This window comes from Anabrus simplex, chromosome 1 (genome assembly GCF_040414725.1).
Source record: "Anabrus simplex isolate iqAnaSimp1 chromosome 1, ASM4041472v1, whole genome shotgun sequence".
NCBI lineage: Eukaryota > Metazoa > Arthropoda > Insecta > Orthoptera > Tettigoniidae > Anabrus > Anabrus simplex.
The window spans coordinates 225,118,555-225,141,196 of record NC_090265.1 but is presented as its reverse complement, the minus strand read 5'-3'; the positions used below and the strand labels follow the sequence as shown (position 1 = coordinate 225,141,196).

At 36.6% G+C, this 22,642-nt stretch overlaps 1 protein-coding gene across 1 annotated transcript in view; it reads right to left on the bottom strand.

Moving 5' to 3' along the window:
- The window catches only part of LOC136861840 (zinc finger protein OZF), a 91,660-nt gene that overhangs the window by 5,796 nt on the left and 63,222 nt on the right, over positions 1 to 22,642 (bottom strand). The window contains exon 7 of the mRNA XM_067138852.2: positions 18,503 to 18,561. Coding sequence (XP_066994953.2) covers positions 18,503 to 18,561 — 59 coding nt within the window. The remainder of the gene's footprint in view (positions 1 to 18,502; positions 18,562 to 22,642) is intronic.

Sequence of the window (22,642 nt, the reverse complement as noted above, 5' to 3'; positions counted from 1 at the left end):
GTTCTCATAAAGTCACATCTTCCAGCTCATAATCTTTGCATATATTGCTAGATTGCATAGGTGACTTCTAGAGGAACATAAAATCTCTTGAAACATCAATCTTACCCTTTCTTGGAAACTAGGCCTGATACTCTGTTTGTACCTGTTCTGTATCCCATGATGATTCAATAGAGCAAGGTTCCAATTTACCTCTTCCTGGTGACCTATTCATAACGAATACTTTGTACCCAAACAGTTTAATGTCAGTCGCATCGGGTGGCTTTCCATGCCACAGCTTTTGAGGGACGTCCTTTCCAACTTTTTTGTAGAATGCCTATTCTGATGAGGTTTGCAGTGTTAACTATATGTCCCCAAAACACTGATTACAACCATGATTAGATTAGCAAACACCTTGCCATCTCCACGAGTATTCTATACCATCTCAGAGTAACATCATTCCATTCGGGATTGTAAGGGCCATCAGTCATCAGAATATCCCATGTTTCTCACATAGTTCAACAAAATCTTGGTTCACAAATTCTAATTCATGCCCACTGCTGTCCACAATTTTGGCTTTCATTTCTTTAATATGATGTCACAACCTTCACCACAAATCGAGCCCATACAGAGTATTCCAGAAATCGATCAATAGCCTAACCATGTACCTTTGTGACGGTTAAAATAGAACTCTATCCTTCAACAACAATGCATTCAGAGCTGGTGAGGTTCAGTATCCCAGATCCCTCTCAAACGAGTTTTGTGAAAGCATTTGCACGTATGAGATGTGCAGCCACTGTCGAAACATCAGGTATCACAATCTGCATCGTTTTTAACTTGAAGCATCTCAAGAATTCTCTACAATATTGGCACATCCAGTTTGTAAAATTAAATGTCAAAAGACCTCCGTGAAAGCATGATGAAGGGGAGTCTGTGAGGGGTAACAATAGAAAATGTGAACATGCATGTCTACATTGTGTATCTCAGAACATACAAACAAACTTGGTCACCATTACTGGCGGACTATTAACTGGTAGGCTATTCTTCAGCACTCTGCAGTCTCTTCTATGAGGAAGATGAAGGATTTCATCCTCTTGCCCTTCCTGTTCATGCCATTCTGCTCTTTTGAATTTTCGCCATGAACTTTACCATCTTGTCAGTTCCGTTTTGCAGCCTTCCCAGCTACCATAACATTCTGCACTGAACTTTGACTAGCAACTTTTTGCATGTCAAACGCCTCACTAATTTTGATTTGTAGAATCTCCAGAGTTGCCAAATAGTCCTATAATGAAATAGCACAGCAAAAGATTCCATTTCTGGTAAGATCCATAGCATTATAACAGCCAGTAGATCACAATTTATTTCTAAATCCATCTCTTATCAACTTGTCTGTGAAGTCAAAAAATTGATGAGAGTGCTTCCATGCATCATTGCCTTACTGCTTTTTTTTATAAGACTAACTGAGGTTATCTACCAAACTAAATAGAGAGTGCAGCACTGTACACAAAATTTGACCATGTGTTGGGTTGTTCTACCAGGCAGCACAGTCGGTACGAAGTAGTTGCAGTCCTAGTTGTTCATGGAGCAGCTTTGATATTTCTCTCCTGCTGAAAGTTTGTTGATGTATTCTTGTTTTGTGTGGAATATTAGTGTTATTCTCCACTTTCAATTATGCAGGTTTCAAACACTTTACTTGTACTAAAATGGAAGGTGAATGCTCAGACAAGCTTAATGATAATAGTGATTTGGACTATAACGTTAATGGCAATTTGGTAAATACTATGGTAGTCCTCGGATTAAATGAAAGGCAAATTAATATGAACAGAAGAAGAATAAAGTTAAAAAACTGTGAAATAGTAGCAGTGATAGAAAAGTGATAGGTAAGACCTTCCCCATAGTCCAGAAGTTTTGTCCCAAGCAGTGTTATAAAACTTGATACTAATAGCCAGGGAGATGGTTTTGTGGCGTTTTGGGAGTTTTGTATTAAAAAATGTACAGGATTTATTGCTGTTAGTGAAATAGGAAGAAGAAATATGTATTGTCACTTTGTTAATCAATCCCAAAAGTGGTAGGAATAGATCATCTAGTTACATATATCATGTGAAGTCGATTTCAGAAAAGGTTTCAGTGTTTAATAAATTTATTATGTCACACTTATAAGTTAGTGTGGAATGTAATCAAATAGTAATGAAAGCTCTTAACAAAGGATCAGTATTTGTAGAAAATCAACAGGGCAAACATAGAAACTGCCCCCACAAAACATAATCAAATATTTGGGATTGTATCAAAGCTCATTGGGATTTATTACCTTAAAAAACCATCACAATATGTTGCTATGAAGTCTAAGTGGAGGTTCATTGATGACTCAACTTTGACTGTGTCAAAGCTGAATCAGAGTTTCAGAATTATTTTACCCAAGAAACTAATGCTGTGTTATAGATGAAATACACAACCTATCACAAAATTTTCAGAGAGAACACTCCATATGCTTTTCGGGCTCCCAGATCTGATGTTTATGACTTCTGTCAGGAGCCAGAACTCACTCTAAAATTAAACAGAAATGATGAAGTTCACAGAAATCAGCTGGAGTTGCACCTAAGAAAAGTGAAGCACTATAATACAATAAAACAGGACCTCATCCACTCAGCGAAAAACCAAGAAAACTGTAACACACTATTGCCGAGTTCAACTATGGTCAAAACTTATGCTTGCCATGACTAAACAACACAGCTCAGTTTTACAGAAGACTACTTTGGCTGTTCATATTCGACATACACTGCCATAATGATAATACCAGTAAATTTTATTGCTTTGTGGAAAGTGAAGGAAAGAAAAACCCTTACCGGTACTCAGTATGTTCCTTTCTCTACAGCTTTTTGACTGAAAAACTACATAAGATGCCACAAATGAAACACATCATTGTGTTCTCTGACTCTTGTGGTGGCCAGAACAAGAACATCATTCCTCTCAAATATTGTGCATGGTTCAGTTCCATTCGTCGTGTGACCATAAAATATTTTCACGCTGTATGTAGACATTCATACAATCCTTGCAGTAAAGATTTTGGGATCTATGGCAGTGTTCTGAAAAATACTGAGGCTGTGACATCTCCAGAACAATATTTAAGCATAATAAGTCAAAGCTTTCATTGCTTTTATGGCAGGTGGCCTCATCTTAAACAGGGTTTCTTTACTTCAACCGTTGAAAATTTTGAGAAAACAACCCTTTTTCTTATGAGATGTTACCGGGGGCAGTTTGAACCAAATTAATATTTTAAAATAAAGAATATATATATATATATATATATAATTAAAATGTTTCTTAAATGTTGAAATTAAGTATCTGTAGCTTCTAAACTGAGCAAAATTTTTTGATGGCAAATGTATTATTTACGTTCCATACTTCATTTTCCGTATTATCACAAAATTTTTGGAGTTCGGATTGAAATTAATTAACAAAATATTGTTATTGTCAACTTGATCTGAAGTCTAAAAAACTAGCACAGCAGTAAGCACACATTGTTTGCCTACACTTTGTAGATACAAAGCCAGACCCTCGAATAACACCAATACACACCTACAATATAACACACTGATACTGACCCAATAATGTTTTTAAATGTTTCCAGTTATTTTCCACACTTACAAAAACTTATTTACAAATGTGTTTCACAATGCAAAGTTAAAGATTAATAATAATATTAATAATAATAACCTTATGAAGTGAGGTGGCAAGTAACCTAGTGCACTGTCCGGCTCCATGGCTAAATGGTTAGCATGCTGGCCTTTGATCGCACGGGTCCCAGGTTCGATTGCCGGCAGGGTCAGGAATTTTAACCATCATTGGTTAATTTCTGTGGCATGGGGGCTGGGTGTATATATCATCTTCATCATCATCATCATGATGCGCAGGTTGCCTAAGGGAGTCAAATCGAAAGACCTGCACCTGTCGAGCTGAACATGTCCTCGAACACTCCCGGCACTAAAAGTCATACGCCATTTCATTTTCACCTAGTGCACTCTTCTCAGTTTTATCATTTGTTTGTTTGCTAATTTACGGTATCTCCTTTCCAAGTGGATAATTATTTTGAATGTTGCTTTCTGTTTCGAGTGATACAACCACTGCCTTTGTAAATAATTAGTGTTTCTCGTAAGCGTATGACAAGTTGCAAATTGTAGGCGGAACTCTGACGATGACTTGTTAGATTTATTAGATTTCTGGAAAGAAGATACCATAAATAAGGAAGCAAACAAACAAACAAACGATAAAATTGAGAAGAGTGTGCTACGTTACTTGCTGCCACACGTGGTTTATGTTGAAATAGCAACAACAGACTGCATAACTCGGCGATAAGATTAGTGCAGGCTGGCGAGCGCGAGGTGGCACTCTTTATTAGATGTGCTGCACTGTACTTGTTGTTCATTTCATGCTTTGACTCTCATACTCAATCAAACTTCTTTTTTTTTTTACTATCTGCTTTACGTCGCACCAACACAGATAGGTCTTATGGTGCGATGGGACAGGAAAGGTCTAGGAATGGGAAGGAAGCAGCCATGGCCTTAAGGTACAGAAGGTACAGCCCCAGCATTTGCCTGCCATGAAAATGTGAAAGCAAGGAAAACCATCTTCAGGGCTGCTGACAGTGGGATTCGAACCCACTGTCTCCCAAATACTGGATACTGGCCGCACTTAAGCGACTGCAACTATCGAGCTCGGTAAACTTTAATCTAACAGTCCCAAGAGATCTTCAAGACACTTAATATAGCATTATGTTATTCATGTGTAAAAATATTTGGCCTACAGATATCCTTTTATTCCACTGATGAAATATCGTCAGCTGGTCTTTTTAGCCAGTGTGGCCATTGACGATATATCGTCAGTTGGTCTTTCTCGCAAGGACTGTCACTGTCAATATATCATCAGCTGGTCGTATAAGGGTTAAGTTAAGTGATCTATAGGACATTCCTTGGTACAATCATCACATTTTGGGCAACCAAATTTCTGGAGACAAGAATGCATGAGTGATGAAGATGAAGGACCCTAACAGATGTGAAACATATTACAACTTCCTTTCTACTACTGTCTTCTTAGACTCAACAGTAGGCTGAACTGTGGTTTCCCTTAAATATAGGGTAGCTGCCCTCAGTGGATTTTCTCCCAATATACATAACTTCCACCACATCTGTCACCAGATGAGCACATCACACTAGGTGACCTAAATGGCTACATTGGGCATACCACCAAGGATTTTCCTGAATGTCATTTAAAAGCGTCAGTTTCAGAATGAGAAATGCAAGACAAACAATTCCTAAGTTTTTCAAAGAATTCCACTCAAGATTAAAACTACAAGAGTTGTTGATGAAGAATATGAACCTCAAAGCCTTGAAAGGTTCATTATCAATATTGAGAAATCATTTATATAGTCATAAATGTATTGAATGTACTTTGTTCTCATGAGCAGAGTGGAGATTCTGCAGCTAACATCAGCACAGAGAATACTGACTTCCTTATCACCTACAAGGTCAAAAACTAATCCCAAGTTCAAGACAGACTGATACAATTCGTCATATGCACCAGATCATTTACATCATTTGCAACCATTACCTGTTCAAACAGTTTGATAACTTACAGTCATTCCCAGTAAACCTCTCAGATCTCAACATAGGCTTCTGATCAACGAGAAGTGTAGTTGCTGGGTTTAAATAACTCCACTGTTTGTCTTCAAGTATTTAACCTACATTTTAAGCTGTATACTCATCACAACTGCAATACATAACATACCAGCATCCATTATATATCATACTGAAAGAAAAATTGAATAACAATAACTTTCAATACTGATAATCACAGCTGAAATTTTACAAGAGTCCATAACAAAATTTCCTTTACTTGGTGTCCAGCATATCACTCCCCACCAGTAAAAAAAATGGTATGTGAAACATGGTAGTGGCAAAGACAATGAATATAAAATACATTAATACTAAACAATGTAGAAAAATATAATACTGGAACATACAAATACATATTACAATGAAAATATGGAAAACACTGTTCTGTTTCATAATCTACAAATTAACATCACACACTGTAAAAAATGAAACACTGAAACATACAAATACATATTACACTGGATGCCTTGAACTGCAAATATGGAAATCACTGGTTTTAGTTTCATAATTCATGAACCATTTTGGAAATTTAATTTTCCTTCATGATCTGGTTGTCCTCAAATTTAAGGTGAAGTTTATATAATACTGATTCCTTTCTTATAACATCTGTATGCCTGTACTCCTTGTGCAATAAATTAATTTCCTCATCCCTTATTGATAGCAGATAAGCTAGTTTGAGTGTGTCCACTGATATGTTCACCATTTTGCCCTTAATGTTGAGGGCAAAATATTTTTCACTTACTTTTGCAACAACATATTGTCCATCATAGCAGGGTTCCACTGGATTTTTGATTCTGTCAAGTCTCAGAAAATCATAAGAACATGAGATGAGGTCTTTGGGAAAGGTAATGTTTTTAAATGTCTAGGATTGGATGGTTTTACTAACAACATCTGCTCTTGTAGTTTCAATGCAAATGATCATGGTTCGCTCTTTGTAGGATGTTCCTCATAAAAAGTTCACCTGGTAATTGAATAGTTTATCGAGCAATGGTTGCACAGTTTGGGTCATGTAGCTGGCCTGCTTTCTTCCACTCCTAGCACTTTCCTAACGTATCATCACCATAAGCCCTATCAGTGTTGGTGCAACATAAGGCAAACTGTGTAAAAATTATTTATTTATATATATATATACACACACATATTTTTCAATACACCATTCGTGCTACTGAAGCATTAGTAATTTCCTGCAGTGCATTATGTATACCTAGCAGAAGAGCTGGTAATATATCAGTCCAGTGTATTAAGTTGTGAGCTTGAAGTGCTGATTTTAAGGTCCTGTGTAAACGTTTTACTTTGTCATTACAGTGAGGATGATAAGGTGTGGTATGTTGTATTTCAATTCCACACATCTCAGTAAGATTCTTGAAGAACTCTAACTTGAACTGAGTGTCCAGGTCAGTCATGACATGAGAATTCCACATTCAATAATTCAATACTCAGAGAAGGCTTTGGCTATTATTTCTGCAGTTATAATTTGTAAAGATACAACTTCCATCCATGAGGTAAATCAATCAAAGCAGATTAGGCTGTAAATCATGTGATTTGAATGTGTACTACACAAAATTGCTCATTTGGTTCTTGACATTTGCACAACAGTTTTTTTTTTTTTTTTTTTTTTTTTTTTTTTTTTTTTTTTTTTTTTTTTTTTTTTTGTGACAAGTGTGACAAGTAATTTTATTTCTCTGACAGTGGATACATGATCTTGAACATCATATTGAATATCTAGCCATACAAATTTAGGTCATGAGCTTCAATGAAACATTTACTCCGAGATGGAAAATGCCGATCGCGGTGCAACTTACGAATTAAAGGCCAGACGTGTGGTAGAAGAAACACACCAAACTGTCTTGCCTATAGGAAGAGCACATAGTGTACACTGCAAAGACCTGCTTTCCTTTTGGAGCTGTTTTAAATCTTCATCTTCAACTTGATTTTCAGCAACTGTTTCATAATTAATTGCTGCAATTTCTTCACTTCTTGACATTGCATCAGCAGTTATATTATCCTATTTGCTGATATGATGAATGCCCATAGTGAATTGGAAAATGTACTTACATTTTCGTAGCCATCTTGGAGATGCCTTTTCAGACTTTTGCTTGAAAGCAAATGTTAAAGACTTCTGGTCTGTAAATATCACAAAGTTCCTTCCTTCTAACAAGTGCTTAAACAATTTGATAGAAACAGAAATTATACAAAGTTCATGATCATACGGGGACATAATATGCAAAAGCCGCCAAGTCACATTTCTGACATTTTGAAGCTGTATACGCCATTATGTACACAATGGAGAGTTCTTTGGTTATATTTTATTACTCATAAGCAAAACCTGCCATTTTATGTTATAACTGTATGTAGAAATTTGCAGTTTCAAGCAATAACTGCCAAGTCCTTAGGGTCATGACAAGCAAGAAGTGCCAACTCCACAGGATTACAAACCATCACACTCATTTTTGTTCCAAATTGAAAACAGCGATCTCACTTAGTTTAGAAAAGGAGTATATTTATTACCCCATCTACTCAATACAATTAATACACAGACTTTCAAAAGTGAAAAATCAGGAGAAATTTTGCAGCGAACCGCGATGTATTATGGCACATCACTGATGGCAGAACATGTACAAATTCATTATAATTCAATACATTAATTCTATTTGGCCTACATATATATATTTCATCATTTACGTGTGAATACTAAATACTGGAGATACCTGAACTGTAGGAACATGTGACTTCTCATCCTTCAACATGGTGATCACATTACAACTAATTGTTGTTCAACACACCAGTAGCTGACTTAGCCCTCTTCAGAAACTCGAAACTAAATTTTTGCTCAAAGCACTTGCCTTGCTGAACTGATTTCAAGGTTAAAAGTTTCTCCAAAGTTTGTTCAGACAGCAAGGATCTGAACTGTGGTTTTGTCTTTGTGACTCTGTTAAAAATTCACATTCTGCATTGCTATGTGGAATTGATAAAATAGCAAGCATCACCTTAGAGAGTCTGTCATATTTAAGTACACCATCAGCTGATTTCATCTGACCTACCAATGCCCACTGAACATCAATTCTTCCTTTTGCCAGGTCTGTTTCTTCGAGCTGAAAGTTACAGAACTGGGAGTGCAGAATATCAGTTTCTTTATCCAAATGTTCCGTTTCACTAGTCAAAATGTTCGGACACTTATTAATGAAAAATCTAAGGATAGAAAATGATGCCTTACTTATAGCAGAAATATTTGCAACTTCGCATTAATTAAAACTTCATCCTTGAATGGAAATTTGTGTACCATGTATTCACACGATGAATAGAAACACTTTCTAACAGACATAAAGAATATGCACTTTTCCTTAGATTTCAAAGTGTTCAATAGTTCCTCCAAAACGGACCTCAATAAGTGGATGTGCGGCATACTTGACTGAAGAGCTACGTTTGGATTCTCAAAGAAATCCATAAAACTTGAAAGAAAAAGGCAAAAAGATTTATGTAAATTTGATGAAAGGCACATGAAAAGTCATTCTTCACGTGACAATGCATGGCCGCTAAGTGTCATCAGTAGTTTCATTTTTTTTAGTGAAACTGATGACTGGGATTTCCTTTTAGTTGAGGAGTGAGGTGAAATGTTATGACAATCCTTAACCTTTTCAGACAAACAAGACACATCTGCACTTAAACTATGCTTAGGAATTTTGTAAGTCTTCAAAGGTCCCATCTGAGAATCCTTACTCACAATTTCGCTCCTGAATAATGTAACCAAAGGGTCCCACTGAAGCAAAATCCTATCTAAACACCTTCTTCGTGATAACCATCGAGTAGGCACATGCTTCAGAATTTTCCTGATCTCTGTACTGTGTAAAGTCTGAAATTCTCTGAACTTTTCTTTCCTCTTTGCACTCGTTTTCAGATAATAAAATATATCAATTACCGTATATTTCATCTACATTTATGGGCAAGCATGCCGCACCCTTCTCGGCAGCAAGAGTAATTAGGCGACAAAAGCAGCTTACGATGATTACTTTACTATTTTCCCGCTTCAAATATCCTGCCACACCATTCTTTAATCCTACCATAACTGGAGCATTATTAGGACCAAGAGCTAGGCAGTTTTTTATTGGAATGCATAATTCCTGAAAAGTTGAGAGCAAAAGATTGGCAATGTTAACTCCAGTAGCATCCCCTTCTAAATTAGGCACAGAGAGTAGACAACTCTGAATTTCATTGAGTTCAAGCCTAAAAAATGTTACAACAATGGGGTATATTTTCAAGTCGCTTTAATTGCTACCATCAGTAGCAACAGAAAATGCATTCACCTGAAAATGTGATATAATTTTTGCCCTTTCTTCCATGCACATTTCTGTAATGATAGCCGCTATTTTTGTTTTAGCACAGCCATATCATTTCGCGATTTCCGAATCAGGAAATATTTTGCAAAACAAAGGTCCCGCATGATCGGCACAATTTACAGGCAGGTTATGTTCTAATATAAATGACGTAAATAACGCCTTGGCATTCATCACAAGATTTACATCTTGATTTTTACATCAAAAATTCAGTTTCTGGTTTCTTTCTACACACTGGACACTCTCCTTACGTTTTTTCGTTTGCATATGCTTGAGTATATCGCATTTCCCGCCATGTGCAACTGAAAAATCACACCTACATATAGTACAGAATGTGAACGTTGGTTTCTGGATTCACTCAAACACGGAAACTCCTCCTTATAAGCACTTTTAAACACTGCATCATATTTCTTCTTTGACATTTTGGCCAAAACAAATATTAAGTCACAACACGAGCACTTCTGCAGGTCCTGCCACGGGTAGAACGACTATGATGTGCTACTTTTGAGGTTAGGTTACTCCAAAGATAATGTTACTCGCTTGACTCGCTTGCAAAGAGAGTGGCTGTATTATAGACCAAAGAGGAGCACATGACTGGCCACCGTGCCCCGTACTGCCATCTGGTATCATTATTAGAACTACTATCGACCAGCCATACTCAGCCATGTATCGATAGAACGAGGAAATCCGCGGGAGTTAATAATAATACAAAAATTATGAAAATTCCTCTGAAAATCAGGAGATCGGACCTGACAATCGGGAGATCGGGAGGAACGATGAAAAATCGGGAGTCTCCCGCTCAAATCGGGAGACTTGGCACGTCTGAATACAATACAATACAATACATTAATACAATTAATTTTATTGAATAGGTGGGGTATAAATATACTTGTTTTGTACACTAAATTAAGTCCACAGGAGACAATGAAACTGCTCCTTCGTCTCATATGACATAGTTTCATTTTACAGATGTTTATCAGGTTGTAAGATCACATACATTTGTTTAAATTATCAACAAATATATTAATTACATGGAAGATTGTTCTGTTAAAATAATTCCACATCAAATCAGAGAATAATACTGAGAAAAACAAGCAGTGGAGTTACAGTTCAGGCTGAAGCACATTACCGCACTGTTCTATGTATCCCTAAAAGTATTCTCAAGAAGGGAAAGAGATTAGGAAACACTACTTTTATTATTTTTCCAAATGGTGTTCAAGTAAAAAAAGAAAGGCTCACAGACATAGACAACCTACTGAAAAAGCAATGCAATGGAATAGCAAGAAATGGAGAGCCTCAAATTCTAGAAGGACCTCATCGATTCTTCCATTGAAAATCTACCTGAATTAGTGGAAGGTGAGCTTGCCTCTGAAAGGAATGGAAGTGAATGTGTGCCTGATCTGAGAGTTTAAAACAATGTGAATGTTTTTTTGATTGTCAAGATCTATTTGGTGAACCATACCTAATTCAATATTATTGTTGAATTTACCCCTGTAAAAAGCTTTTTATTATTGAAATATTTCATTGTTAATGCAAAATACTTGATTGCAGAGACTTAGCTTTTCATTCATGTACATTCATCTATATGACAGAATTTGGAATTGATGATTACTATCATGTTCCAGCCAAAACCCTACAAGTCCAAAATAAAATCCATAATTACAGCAAAAATAATAGGCATATGTTTATTTTTCTTTGCTCATATTATTCCCAAAACCACTTACATATCTCTTGTCCAATGCACACACAATAAGAACAAATTTTAAAGCAGAGGCACATTTTTCTCAATTTCTGAATATTTTGTCAATGTGGAATTGACAGCTTTTGCATCTTACGTCCTCATATGTGCTGTAGGCATTTTGTGTTTCATTAAGCAGTTTTAAGAAGAATGCTACTGGTTTCGAAGCATCATTTTCATATTGTTGAAGTACAAAACCAACTGCAATATCCGGCACATCTATACATAATGACAGAGCAAGATCAGGATCAGGGAAGGTGAGTAGTGCAGTCTAGTATATCTTGTTCACATTTTTGAAACATTTCCTTTACTTCCTCTGTCCAACAAATTGGTCAGTTATCTCTTTTTCTAGTACCTTTAAGGTAGTCGTGAAGACCGGACTGAGTATGAGCAGAATCTTTCAGGTATGGCTGATAGAAGTTGACTATGCCCAAAATGGTCCCAAGCTCATAGATCTTGCCAGGTATTTTGTAATGCAGTATGGCTTGAACTTTCTCTGGCAAGGGTTTTGGAAGTAACTCAATATCCCAGATAGCCCAACTATTCAACTACAAAAACAGAGTTAGACATTTTAATATGTAATCCACACACCACTAGACTTTAAGAGAATTTTCAGGCATTTGAGTTCTTTATTTGATAACAATGCAATTAAGATGTCAAAATAACGACATACAAAATCTATTTTGTAGCCTACTTCATTAACCCATTGACACACTTTGACGGATGTGTCCGTCTATCTCTTCAAGAACAGTTAAGCACATTGACAGATGTGTCCGTCCTCACGCCTGTGTTGTTTCAGCGTATTGTCAATTCATTACTATGTTACCAAGACATATTGTAGTCACTTCTTGTTGCCATCGATAGATTGAAGATTTGTAATTTGTGCTCTTTGCTGTCTTTTATTCCATGGATAAACCGAATGAAATATGTAATGCTTTGATGATCATGTAAACAAACATGGCGGTGGTGAATGAAGAAGATATTCTACTCTGGCTCGACAAAAGTGAAGATGAAAGTGATCTTGTGGCTTCTGAAAGTGAAGGAAGTGATTTTAGTAAATCAGAAAGTTCCAGCGATGATTCTGATTAAGATTCCACCACACATACACGTAAACATACTGGTAATGGACTTGCATCTCCCGCAACAGCTGTAGTAGATAGGAATAATTCAAACAACAAATGGATTTGGACTCATTCCGATAATCATCTTCCTGATAATGTGCATAATATTGTTCTCTGCAACATAAATTTTGTTGTCAAAAGACATCTTGATTAAAATTCTAGTGAATTGGAGGTTATGAATGAATTTCTAACCACCCCCGTTTTGGAATCATGTTACCAATGAGGCCAATGCTTATGCTGGTCAATTTCTTGCTGTGAACTTATCCTCTTCCAGAAAGTCCTATGCAGAATATCACTGGTTTCCAATAACTACAGATGAACCGAAGGGCAATTTTTCTTTGTTCATACTTATGTCACAGACTAAAAAACCTGCAATAAGAGACAATTGGTCCAAGTGAAAGGTGATGGAAACCCCTATATCTTCAGAAACAATGTAATTCAAACATTTTATTTCAGTAAACAATTCTTACACATTTATACAGAAACCCCTAGCTGGATGATAAGTTGAAGAAGACAAGGCCTGTATATAATTTGTTATTAGACAGGTTCAAATCTGTTTATATCCCTGGACAGCCTATTAGCATTGACGAATCCCTAATGAAATTCCAAGAGAAGGCTACCTTATACCAGTAAAACCCATCCAAAAGAGCTTGATTTGGAAATAAAATTGAAAAAGTTTGTTCTTCACAAAAGGGTTATTGTTGGATCTTCAAAATTTACACTAGTAAAGGTATGCCGCATAATGTTTTATCCAGTATTGGAAGTAGTCACCTGGTAAGGGAAAAGGTTGTTCTTGAGTTATGCCATGAGCTTCTGAGTGAATGGAAAACAATTTTTATGGACAACTGGTATAGTTCACCTGAATTATTCAGAACTCTTTTGAATAATAATAATGCATGCTGTAGGTAAAGTTAGACCAAACCGGAAAAATATGCCGAAGGTGTTCAAGGAGTGCAGTCACAAGAAGGGAGAACTTACTTTTGCCTCATCTAATGGGATTTTAGCAATAAAAAGGATGGACAAGAAAGCTATTCATATGTTATCAACTAAACATAGTCGACCAGATTTTGTGATTGTAAAATCAAAATCCAATGAAACCCAACATGTCAGTGGATTACAGCCAGTCAGTGGGCGGGGTTCGACATTCACGACCAACGTTTGGCATCTTATCCTCTCATGATAAAATATATGGAAGGATATAAGAGGATCTACTTTTACATGTTGGATATGGCTCTATTGAACAGTTTCATTATCTGGCAGATTTTGAATCTGGAAAGAAGCAAAGGTGCTTCACATCTTTTTGTTGAAGTGTGGCTGAAAAACTTTTAGAGACTGTTTATCTGCCTGCTTACCTAAGCTGAGGCCATCCCAGTCAGTGGGATACACCACTGAGGTTGCAGGGTCAACAATGGGGTCATTTTCCTTCCAAAATTGCATTAACCCTGAAGAAATCCATTCCCTCAAGCCAATGCAGGGTCTGCACAGCATGTGGCCATCGCAAACAGTCATCATTTGAATGCCACAGATGTGTTACCCTTCACGTAGGAGAGTGCTTCAAGGTCTACCACACTCAGATTGACTTCTCCCAACTTTATGAAAAGACTGGAAATGAAAAAAAGGGTGTGTATATTCATTTGTATTCCTCTATGTTAAATCTCCACTAGAGTTAAGAATCACTTGAAAAATAATGGTGTTCCTGTGATCAATATTATTCTTAAAAAAATGGTGAGTGAAAGGGTTAATGAATCACTGGAAAATAGAAGGTGCATTTTTGAGTCTAAAGCTCATTATATTAAATTTGTAGAGACCAAAAGGGGTTATAATAAAAGTCTTAGATTTATCCTCTTCTGCAATTGGAATCTGAAAACAATCCTTTAATAAATCAATTTTTGATATAATTCTCTTGTTTTTCAAAGTGTATTAGAAATCATCCATTCTAGTCAAACAGTGTTCTTTCCTTTAGCTATAATCACCACAAGGCTGCACATTACTATCCTTCTTGCTCATCATGTAGAGTGGACTGGACCCCTGTGATTGAGAAGGTCTGATAAAACCAATGTCCAACTTGAATTTAAACTCTTGATTGGCAATTTTTAGACATTTAGGATCAAGGGGGCGAGATCTACCAAATACTGGTGGACCATTAGTGGTTATGATATGTTTCATACTATATTTTATGTTGCTATGTGTTAGATTTAGTTTTGTAATTTCAGGATACTGAGTCAGTAGCTGAGAAAATTTTGAGTATTTACTCATAGTACTGATGTACATTTTATCAGAGATGGCTGTCAAGTTGGGTTATACCATCAATTAACTTCCGGTTACTAATGCCAAACAGGCAGTTTGAATTTGTTAAAAAAATTAGCACTTATAATAGCACTTTATTCGTTTTTGCAATGATAAAAGGCCATTCAGACTGAGGCTGACATCCTAAGTCAAGGTTACATATCTTCAAACCATAATATGTAGTGATTTCAGTACCATTAGCAGCATATAACTTTTAAGTATTATCTATTTTATCATTTGCCAGCACGGGAAATATCAAGATACCGGCCCCACTATCAATTAAATAGTGCAAACGCATTTTTCTGTCCTTGACAAATAGTGAGTATGTGTGGCAATTAATTTTGTTTTGAGCATCAGAACTTGCCACTATTTCTACTGCTTCTCAGAGTTTTCCTGTTTCTCCCAAATGCAGAGTTGTGCAAACTTCACAGGGTTACATTTATTTCTGAACTTGAAGTTAAAGTAGTGGATTGTATCTCCTTCTCGAATCATGATGACTTGAACTGCGAAATCTGGGACTGTGGTTCTGAGATTAGGAACAGCGTTCAGTAGATAGAGCTTGGTTTAGTGTAAGAGAAGGCCCAATGGCCTTAACTACGCCAATAAAGACATCTATCTATCTATCTATCTATCTATCTATCTATCTATCTATCTGCAATCTGCTGTTCCAATGCCAAAGTATTGTCAATGACATCACTACCTCTTTTGACAGCTCTTTGACCTTACAAGACTGTTACTTGCGGAGTGAAGTTCGGAACAGAGATTCGTCTCAACTGTCTTATCAACCATCACTACTATTTTTTCCAAAGCTTCCTCACAAACAATTACAATGTGTTTAATAGAAACTGGTAGTTTCTTATTCAGCTCCAAACGGGATATAGGTAATTAAATATGGTTTCCTGTGTAAAGATTTGATTAACTGTAAAATATGCTTCTACTTGGTAGAACCATATTTCTAGCTTTTCACTCCAAAATGGTGAAATTTTTATATTCTCTTCATTTGCCTCTAACCTCATTTTGTTTGACTCGTTTCTATCCTCCATTTCCTTCACATTAGGGATACCAGTTGTAGTTGCTAGGTTTAAATAATTACACTCTTTGTCTTCAAGCATTTTCAACGGTATACTCATCACAATTGCAATATGTAACGTACCATCATCCATTATATATATATATATATCACACAGAAAGAAAAACTGAACAACGTTCCCTATCGATACTGATATTCACAGTTGAAATTTTATACAAGTTCATAATAAAATTTCTCTTACTTGGTGTCCACTACAAAAGCTATGATGTTATCTGCAAACTGAAGCCAACTTGGCAAGGAATATCAAATAGTTTAAGCTGAATGAGATGCATATAGCTCAAGTGTTCATAGATATACTCAAAGAAAAGAAAACTGCTTTCAAGGACTGATGAAAGTCAAAGAACAGACAAGATGGGCTACACGCCTCAATATGAGGTACAAGGCTGCCACAAAACTTTGAAAGGCAGTAGTTGCAGAAGCTAATGCATTAGATGTGCAAGGGAAAATTGCTCCTTAAGGACATCATCATCAACAACTGCTGCAATGAGTACTTCAAGAGATGCTCAATGAAGAATTCCCTCAGAACACAGCAATTCCACAGCTTCATGTTCAAAGTCCAAGCAGCCATGTCCAAAGTGGAAAATGGCAAACCAATGGGGCCTGATGATATCCCAGCTGAGCTATGAGCTGGGTGCAGAAGGAAATATTTACCTGACTAACATCTTTCATAAGACCATTGCTGGTCAGAACAGAATTGTCAATGCTACTTCATGCCATCTTCAAGCAGAAAGGAGACATCAAAGAATGTGGGAAGTACAGACATGTCAAACTCACTTGACACAACTTCAAACTTCCAGAGCATGTCGCTGTATATAGCATCAGGAGAATCATCAAAATTCATTAGAACCAGAACAGTCCCAGATCAGATACCGGCCGACAAGCGAAGTAACTTAAACTCTATGGACTTACTACTACCACTACTAAAATGTTTTCATTCCTCCCCTGAAGGGGGAGGCGGGCCTCTTAGAAGGTGACGCTGTCTCTCAGGCCGGAAGATTTGTTACGGTGAAGGACATCCTCGGAGAAGGTGAGGGTTGGTGGCCGTGGCCTATACTACGAAATGTCCTGGCATTTGCCTTAGTGCAGGAGAATGGAAAAACACGTGAAACCACTCTCAGGACAGCCGACAGTTGGGGTTAGCCATGAGGTCCAGCCCTGTCCCGTCTCCCGAATCCAGAGGTGTAGAGCCATGGTAGTGCCGTGGGCACCCCTCCTCTGCTCGGTTGGCCAGTCAGAGTGCAGAGCTGTTAGACCACGGACCAACCGTGACTACTTATGGGCCGAGACCCACTCTGCATCTACTGACCGCTACGGACTTGATGGAGAAGCACTCTGCACTATGCAAGAAACTCTATGTGGTGGTCATCAATCTAGAGAAAGTCTTTGATCGCATTCTCAGAGAGATCGTTTGGGTTGCGTTGCAGCACCCAAGCATCCCTGTGGAGATGCGAGGCTGTATGTTTGCCCCTCTACTAAAGTGAAAGCTAATTCAGGGGTCTCTGAAATTCTTCCTCTTGAAGGCAGCCTTAGAACACTGGAAAGAAAAGGACACAGAATTAGCTGTAAGAAGAAAGATTACATGTTCTGCAACTTTGTAAAAACCAGACCTGTTTGGCCCACATAACACTGTCTTCCTGGCTGGCAAACCACTGACAATGATGGACACCTTGAAGTATTGCAAGTAATCAGCTTCATTTTCCGTATCAAAATCTAATCACAGAGAGTTACAATAATTAAAAATCTTCCACCTTTTTGATATTTGATACTATCAAAAAGGTGGAAGATTTTTAATTATTGTAACTCTCTGCACCTTGAAGTATCTCAACTCTGTCAGAACAGCCTTTATGTATGGCTCTAGTAAACTCGTGTCCTCATCTTGAGGTGGTGCAGCTCTATTCAGGCACACCCCTAATGGAGGTCAGCTGCATGTATCATTTCAATCACATATCAGCCCTCCTGCCATTCTTAAATTTCTGGCAGAACCAGAAATTGAACCCGGGCCTCAGAGAACGGCACTAATAGTGCTAAACATTACACTAGAGAGGCAGACATGTATAGCTCTGAAAGCTGGACAAAGCAGAAAAAACACAATCAGCAAATGCTCACCGATGACATATGAATGCTCTAGTGGTCTTCAGTAAAGTCAAAGAAATGGGAACAAAAAGATTCCACATAATTTATCTGAAAAGCCATATTAAGATTTCATAATTAAGTGCATTAATTGAATAGCCAACTGAACTAATTTCATAATTTTACAGAATAGAAAACATCATCTCATAATTAACACTTACTTATTTTCATGGGATTCATTGCAAGTGTCCTCCTCTGAGCTTTCTTCTTCTTTCATATCCTGAAGAAGATAAGATAAGAAAAGAATATAAACTAGCCTCATAGAAGAATTGTTTCACAGCCTTAAACTTAAGAATGCTGAACAAGAATATATCATTGCTCTGCACCTGTCTATAAAGTGCCAGCAAGAATATATTGTTTTTTTTTTTTTTTGCTAGTTGATTTACGTCGCACCGACATAGATACATCTTATGGCGACGATGGGACAGGAAAGGGGTAGGAGTGGGAAGGAAGCGGCCGTGGCATTAATTAAGGTACAGCCCCAGCATTTGCCTGGTGTGAAAATGGGAAAACACGGAAAAACCATCTTCAGGCCTGCCGACAGTGGGGTTCGAACCTACTATCTCCCGAATACTGGATACTGGCCTCATTTAAGCGACTGCAGCTATCGAGCTTGGTAGAATATATTGTTTGAATAGCATGCTTTACCATGGGTGTTGTTATATTCAATGGATGGCACCACCTCATATTTTGTTCATATAGAGAACAGAATGTAATTCCTAATTATGCAGCAAGGGAACACAAATAATCACCTGTTTTTGCATGACAAAATCTTAAACTTTGTGTCTGTCATTAGTCATGAGGCCTGCCTACAGCACTGCATGAAGGCATCTGATAATGCTGTTGATGATTAGGCTGAACTAGTTAACAATTTAAGTGACTGTGGTGATTATGTAGAATCATCCGAATAAGACACGGAAGATGAAGACCAAAAAAATAACGTAAACCGACCATTCATCCTGGATTTTCCAGGGCTGTCCTGATTTTGGAGCTGATTGTTTCCTGTCCCAAAACAAACCCTATGGGGTGCCAAGTTGTCCCAGTTTCTGAATAATTCAAAAGAGCAGAAGAGCGTTAATGTTATCTCTTCAGAACATTAGGGACGGTAATACTCTTACTATAAAATAAACAGTTTGCGCTGACATTCACACATTTTGTGCATATTGTTGTGTATATCATAATTAAAATACCCATAGTATATAGGAGTATGATAGAATGATACTGGCTAAAGTTCATTTGACTCATTGATATAGAAAATGACGCGTTAAGATAATTATCTAGTCAGATGCGATGCTAATACCTAGCGACATTAGACATTATGTAATTGGCAGCAGCAAGTTTTATTAACATTACTGGAATTTGTTTTTGGGTTCAAGGGTGCCTTTGACAATAAATAGTTTGCCCTTTGGATGTATCTTCAAACAGAAAATACTCAAGCATAAATGCTTGTTCACTCCATCTTTACAACAAGAACAGTAGAGTATTTTAAGCCAGGATCATTAAAATGAGATGCTTTCTGTAGAGCTTGTAACTACATATTTTCAGTGGCACATAAACACAGCACTGATGTCGAGGATCATGAAGAAAATAAGAAATATAAAACAGCGCTCAATGCTTCCATTATTCATAAATCTCTCAAAAAGTATTTTAAGAAAAAGTTAAGGGTAAGTCAGTACAAAGTAATAATGGAAACCTACAAAAGACAAACTGTTCTGTAAGCCTAGTAAATACTCGGTTGCTAAGATTTACTTTTCTTTGGAAATTTGTATTTGATAAGTTTTAATTTCATTTGCAAGTGAGGAAGAACATGAATTGGCAACTAAAGAAGGAAGCATGAGTTATCGCAGAGTCCGTCATAATCACAGTTAAGCATCTATGGACTGTATACTGAAAATTATAAAGATGTATGATGTGAAGTTCAGTTATGTGCGTACTAAAACCAAGGCGATTGTAAAAAAAAAAAAAAATGTTAGAACCATCGTGCAAGGAAAGGCTGTCAGATGATTTAACTACAGCAAATTTTGTCTCCGTTTTAACATACATTAACGACTACTAGTCGATGAAAATTTTGCCAGTGTCTGTTAGTTATTTAAACATAAAAATAAAGGTGCAAGCTAAAGTATTTCAGTTCAGTCCTGTTACAAGTAAGATATCTAATGTTGTGTCTGAGCATTTTGAAACAATCCTCAGAGAAAATAAATTAAGACACTTAGGTGGTGTGTTTGTCTGTTGACAATACCAACAGCATGTGCAGAGGTGTTATTCAACACGGAAATGATGCCTTTAGTAACTTAAAAACTAATTTATACAGATCATCAATAATGGTGCAAACAGTTCATGACAGAATAGAAACTGCAGCTGGTAAACTACCTATGGATATACAAAACACTTTGTGAATGATTTTTAAATATTTTCATATATACAGTACACAGTATATGTCAAAAGGCCGAGGAACTTTTGTAAATTCGTCAACATGCAGAACCGTCAAGCACTGGGATATAGTGGAACAAGATGACTTGCTCTACTGCCTGCTCTAGAAAGAGTGCTGAAACATTTTCCAGCTTTCAAGGGATTTTTATTTTACTTTAAATCTGCAGCAGAAGACTGTCCTGAGACACTTGGAAACCTCTTTTGAGAATGAAGACTCACGTGACTTTGGTTCAAAAGTGCAGTCTATGATACTGGAAAACAAACTGCTACATTTGATGTGGTCTACAGAAGATACCATCAAGTACTGTCACAACAGCATAACAGAATAGATGAACATTTTGTTACATTGGAGATGAAAAGCACGATCTCAAAGGTGTATAGTGGCAACATGTACTCATGAAAAATATTTCTTTCATGTTTTTACATGTTTTATGATGTAGCATATAAATATTATGTTTCTTGGGGTGAAAGTTATACAGATTATTATATATTCCATTGGTCACTCTTAACTACCACACCAAGTTGGATTGAGGTAGGAGCTGAGCATTGGCTTTACTTAAGATATAAACTCTGTAAAAGTGGAATTGGGTAAGCTTTCTGATGAGGTGAACAAACTATGAGCGATACAGCAGTGCTTCTCCTTCTCATCACATACATTGTCCGCAAAATTATTGTGCACAGAAAAACAAATGGAAAAGAAATGTAGCCAAGAAAAAGAGAAATATAGTTGAAGATTACTTAAGTTAAAAAAAACTAAAAACGTTTGCCTGGCACAAGTGCTGGAATTCAAGAATAAAATTGCATGAATGAATAAATATTGAGCTAAAGAAAAAGTAACATGTCAGAAACAAGTAATGGTAATGCTCTAACTCTGAAATACTATTGTAAAATATCCTGCATGGAAATGGTACATTTTACTAACAGGAAAAAAACATTCCAGTGAAAAAATGTGTGTAAATATAGTAAAGTGTGTTTCTGTATTTACCGAATTGCAATGTTTTACAGAAAATTGTATTCCACTAACAGATATGAGGCCATTAGAATAACAGAGGCATGTATGCAGCAAAAATTAGTTTTGAGAAAAACATGCTTAAACTTTTGCCCAGTATCACACAGAGAAACATCTACATACACATTAAAATATTTGATTAAAATGTTGTGCACTGTTCAGAAATGAACCAGCAGGCATTACTACTATAAATTATAAAATACAATTTTACAGATATTCTATGTTTTTGAACATTAATTTTATTTATGACCTTTTTTAAAATGTAAGATATGTGTTTTTGCATGTTAGGAATAAAACTGTTCTCTTGCAAAATGGATATATATTCTATATTATACAAATAAATTAACTAATATGACAAGGCCTGTCTGTTACATGTGATCTTTCCACATCCACACTTGTCATTAGTTTATTTAAATAGCTATGCTGTAAATTGTAATCCTCTATTTTGCAAAATTATCAAAAGATTTCATCAATTTCATCTCGACCCACTTTCTCGAAACATGCACACTGACAAGGAGGCCCTACTTTCTTTGCACCTACAACATTTTTAGTTTTTTCAACTTAAATAATTTTTGACTATATTTCCCTTTTTCTTGGCTACGTTTATTTTCCATTTGTTTTTCTGTGCACAGTAATTTCTAGGACAACTTATGTGATGAGAAGGAGAAGCACTGCTGTATCGCTCATAGTTTGTGCTTAATAGAACCCTACAAGTTTCATTCCTTAAGTGATCTTTGACATATTCCCATTGCGGAAAACTTATTATGTTTTATTGCATTGAACAATATTGCTGAACAAAAACAACTTTGCAAACTGAAACTGAACATTGAAACCAATAACTTTATCTTAACTTTATCTTAAC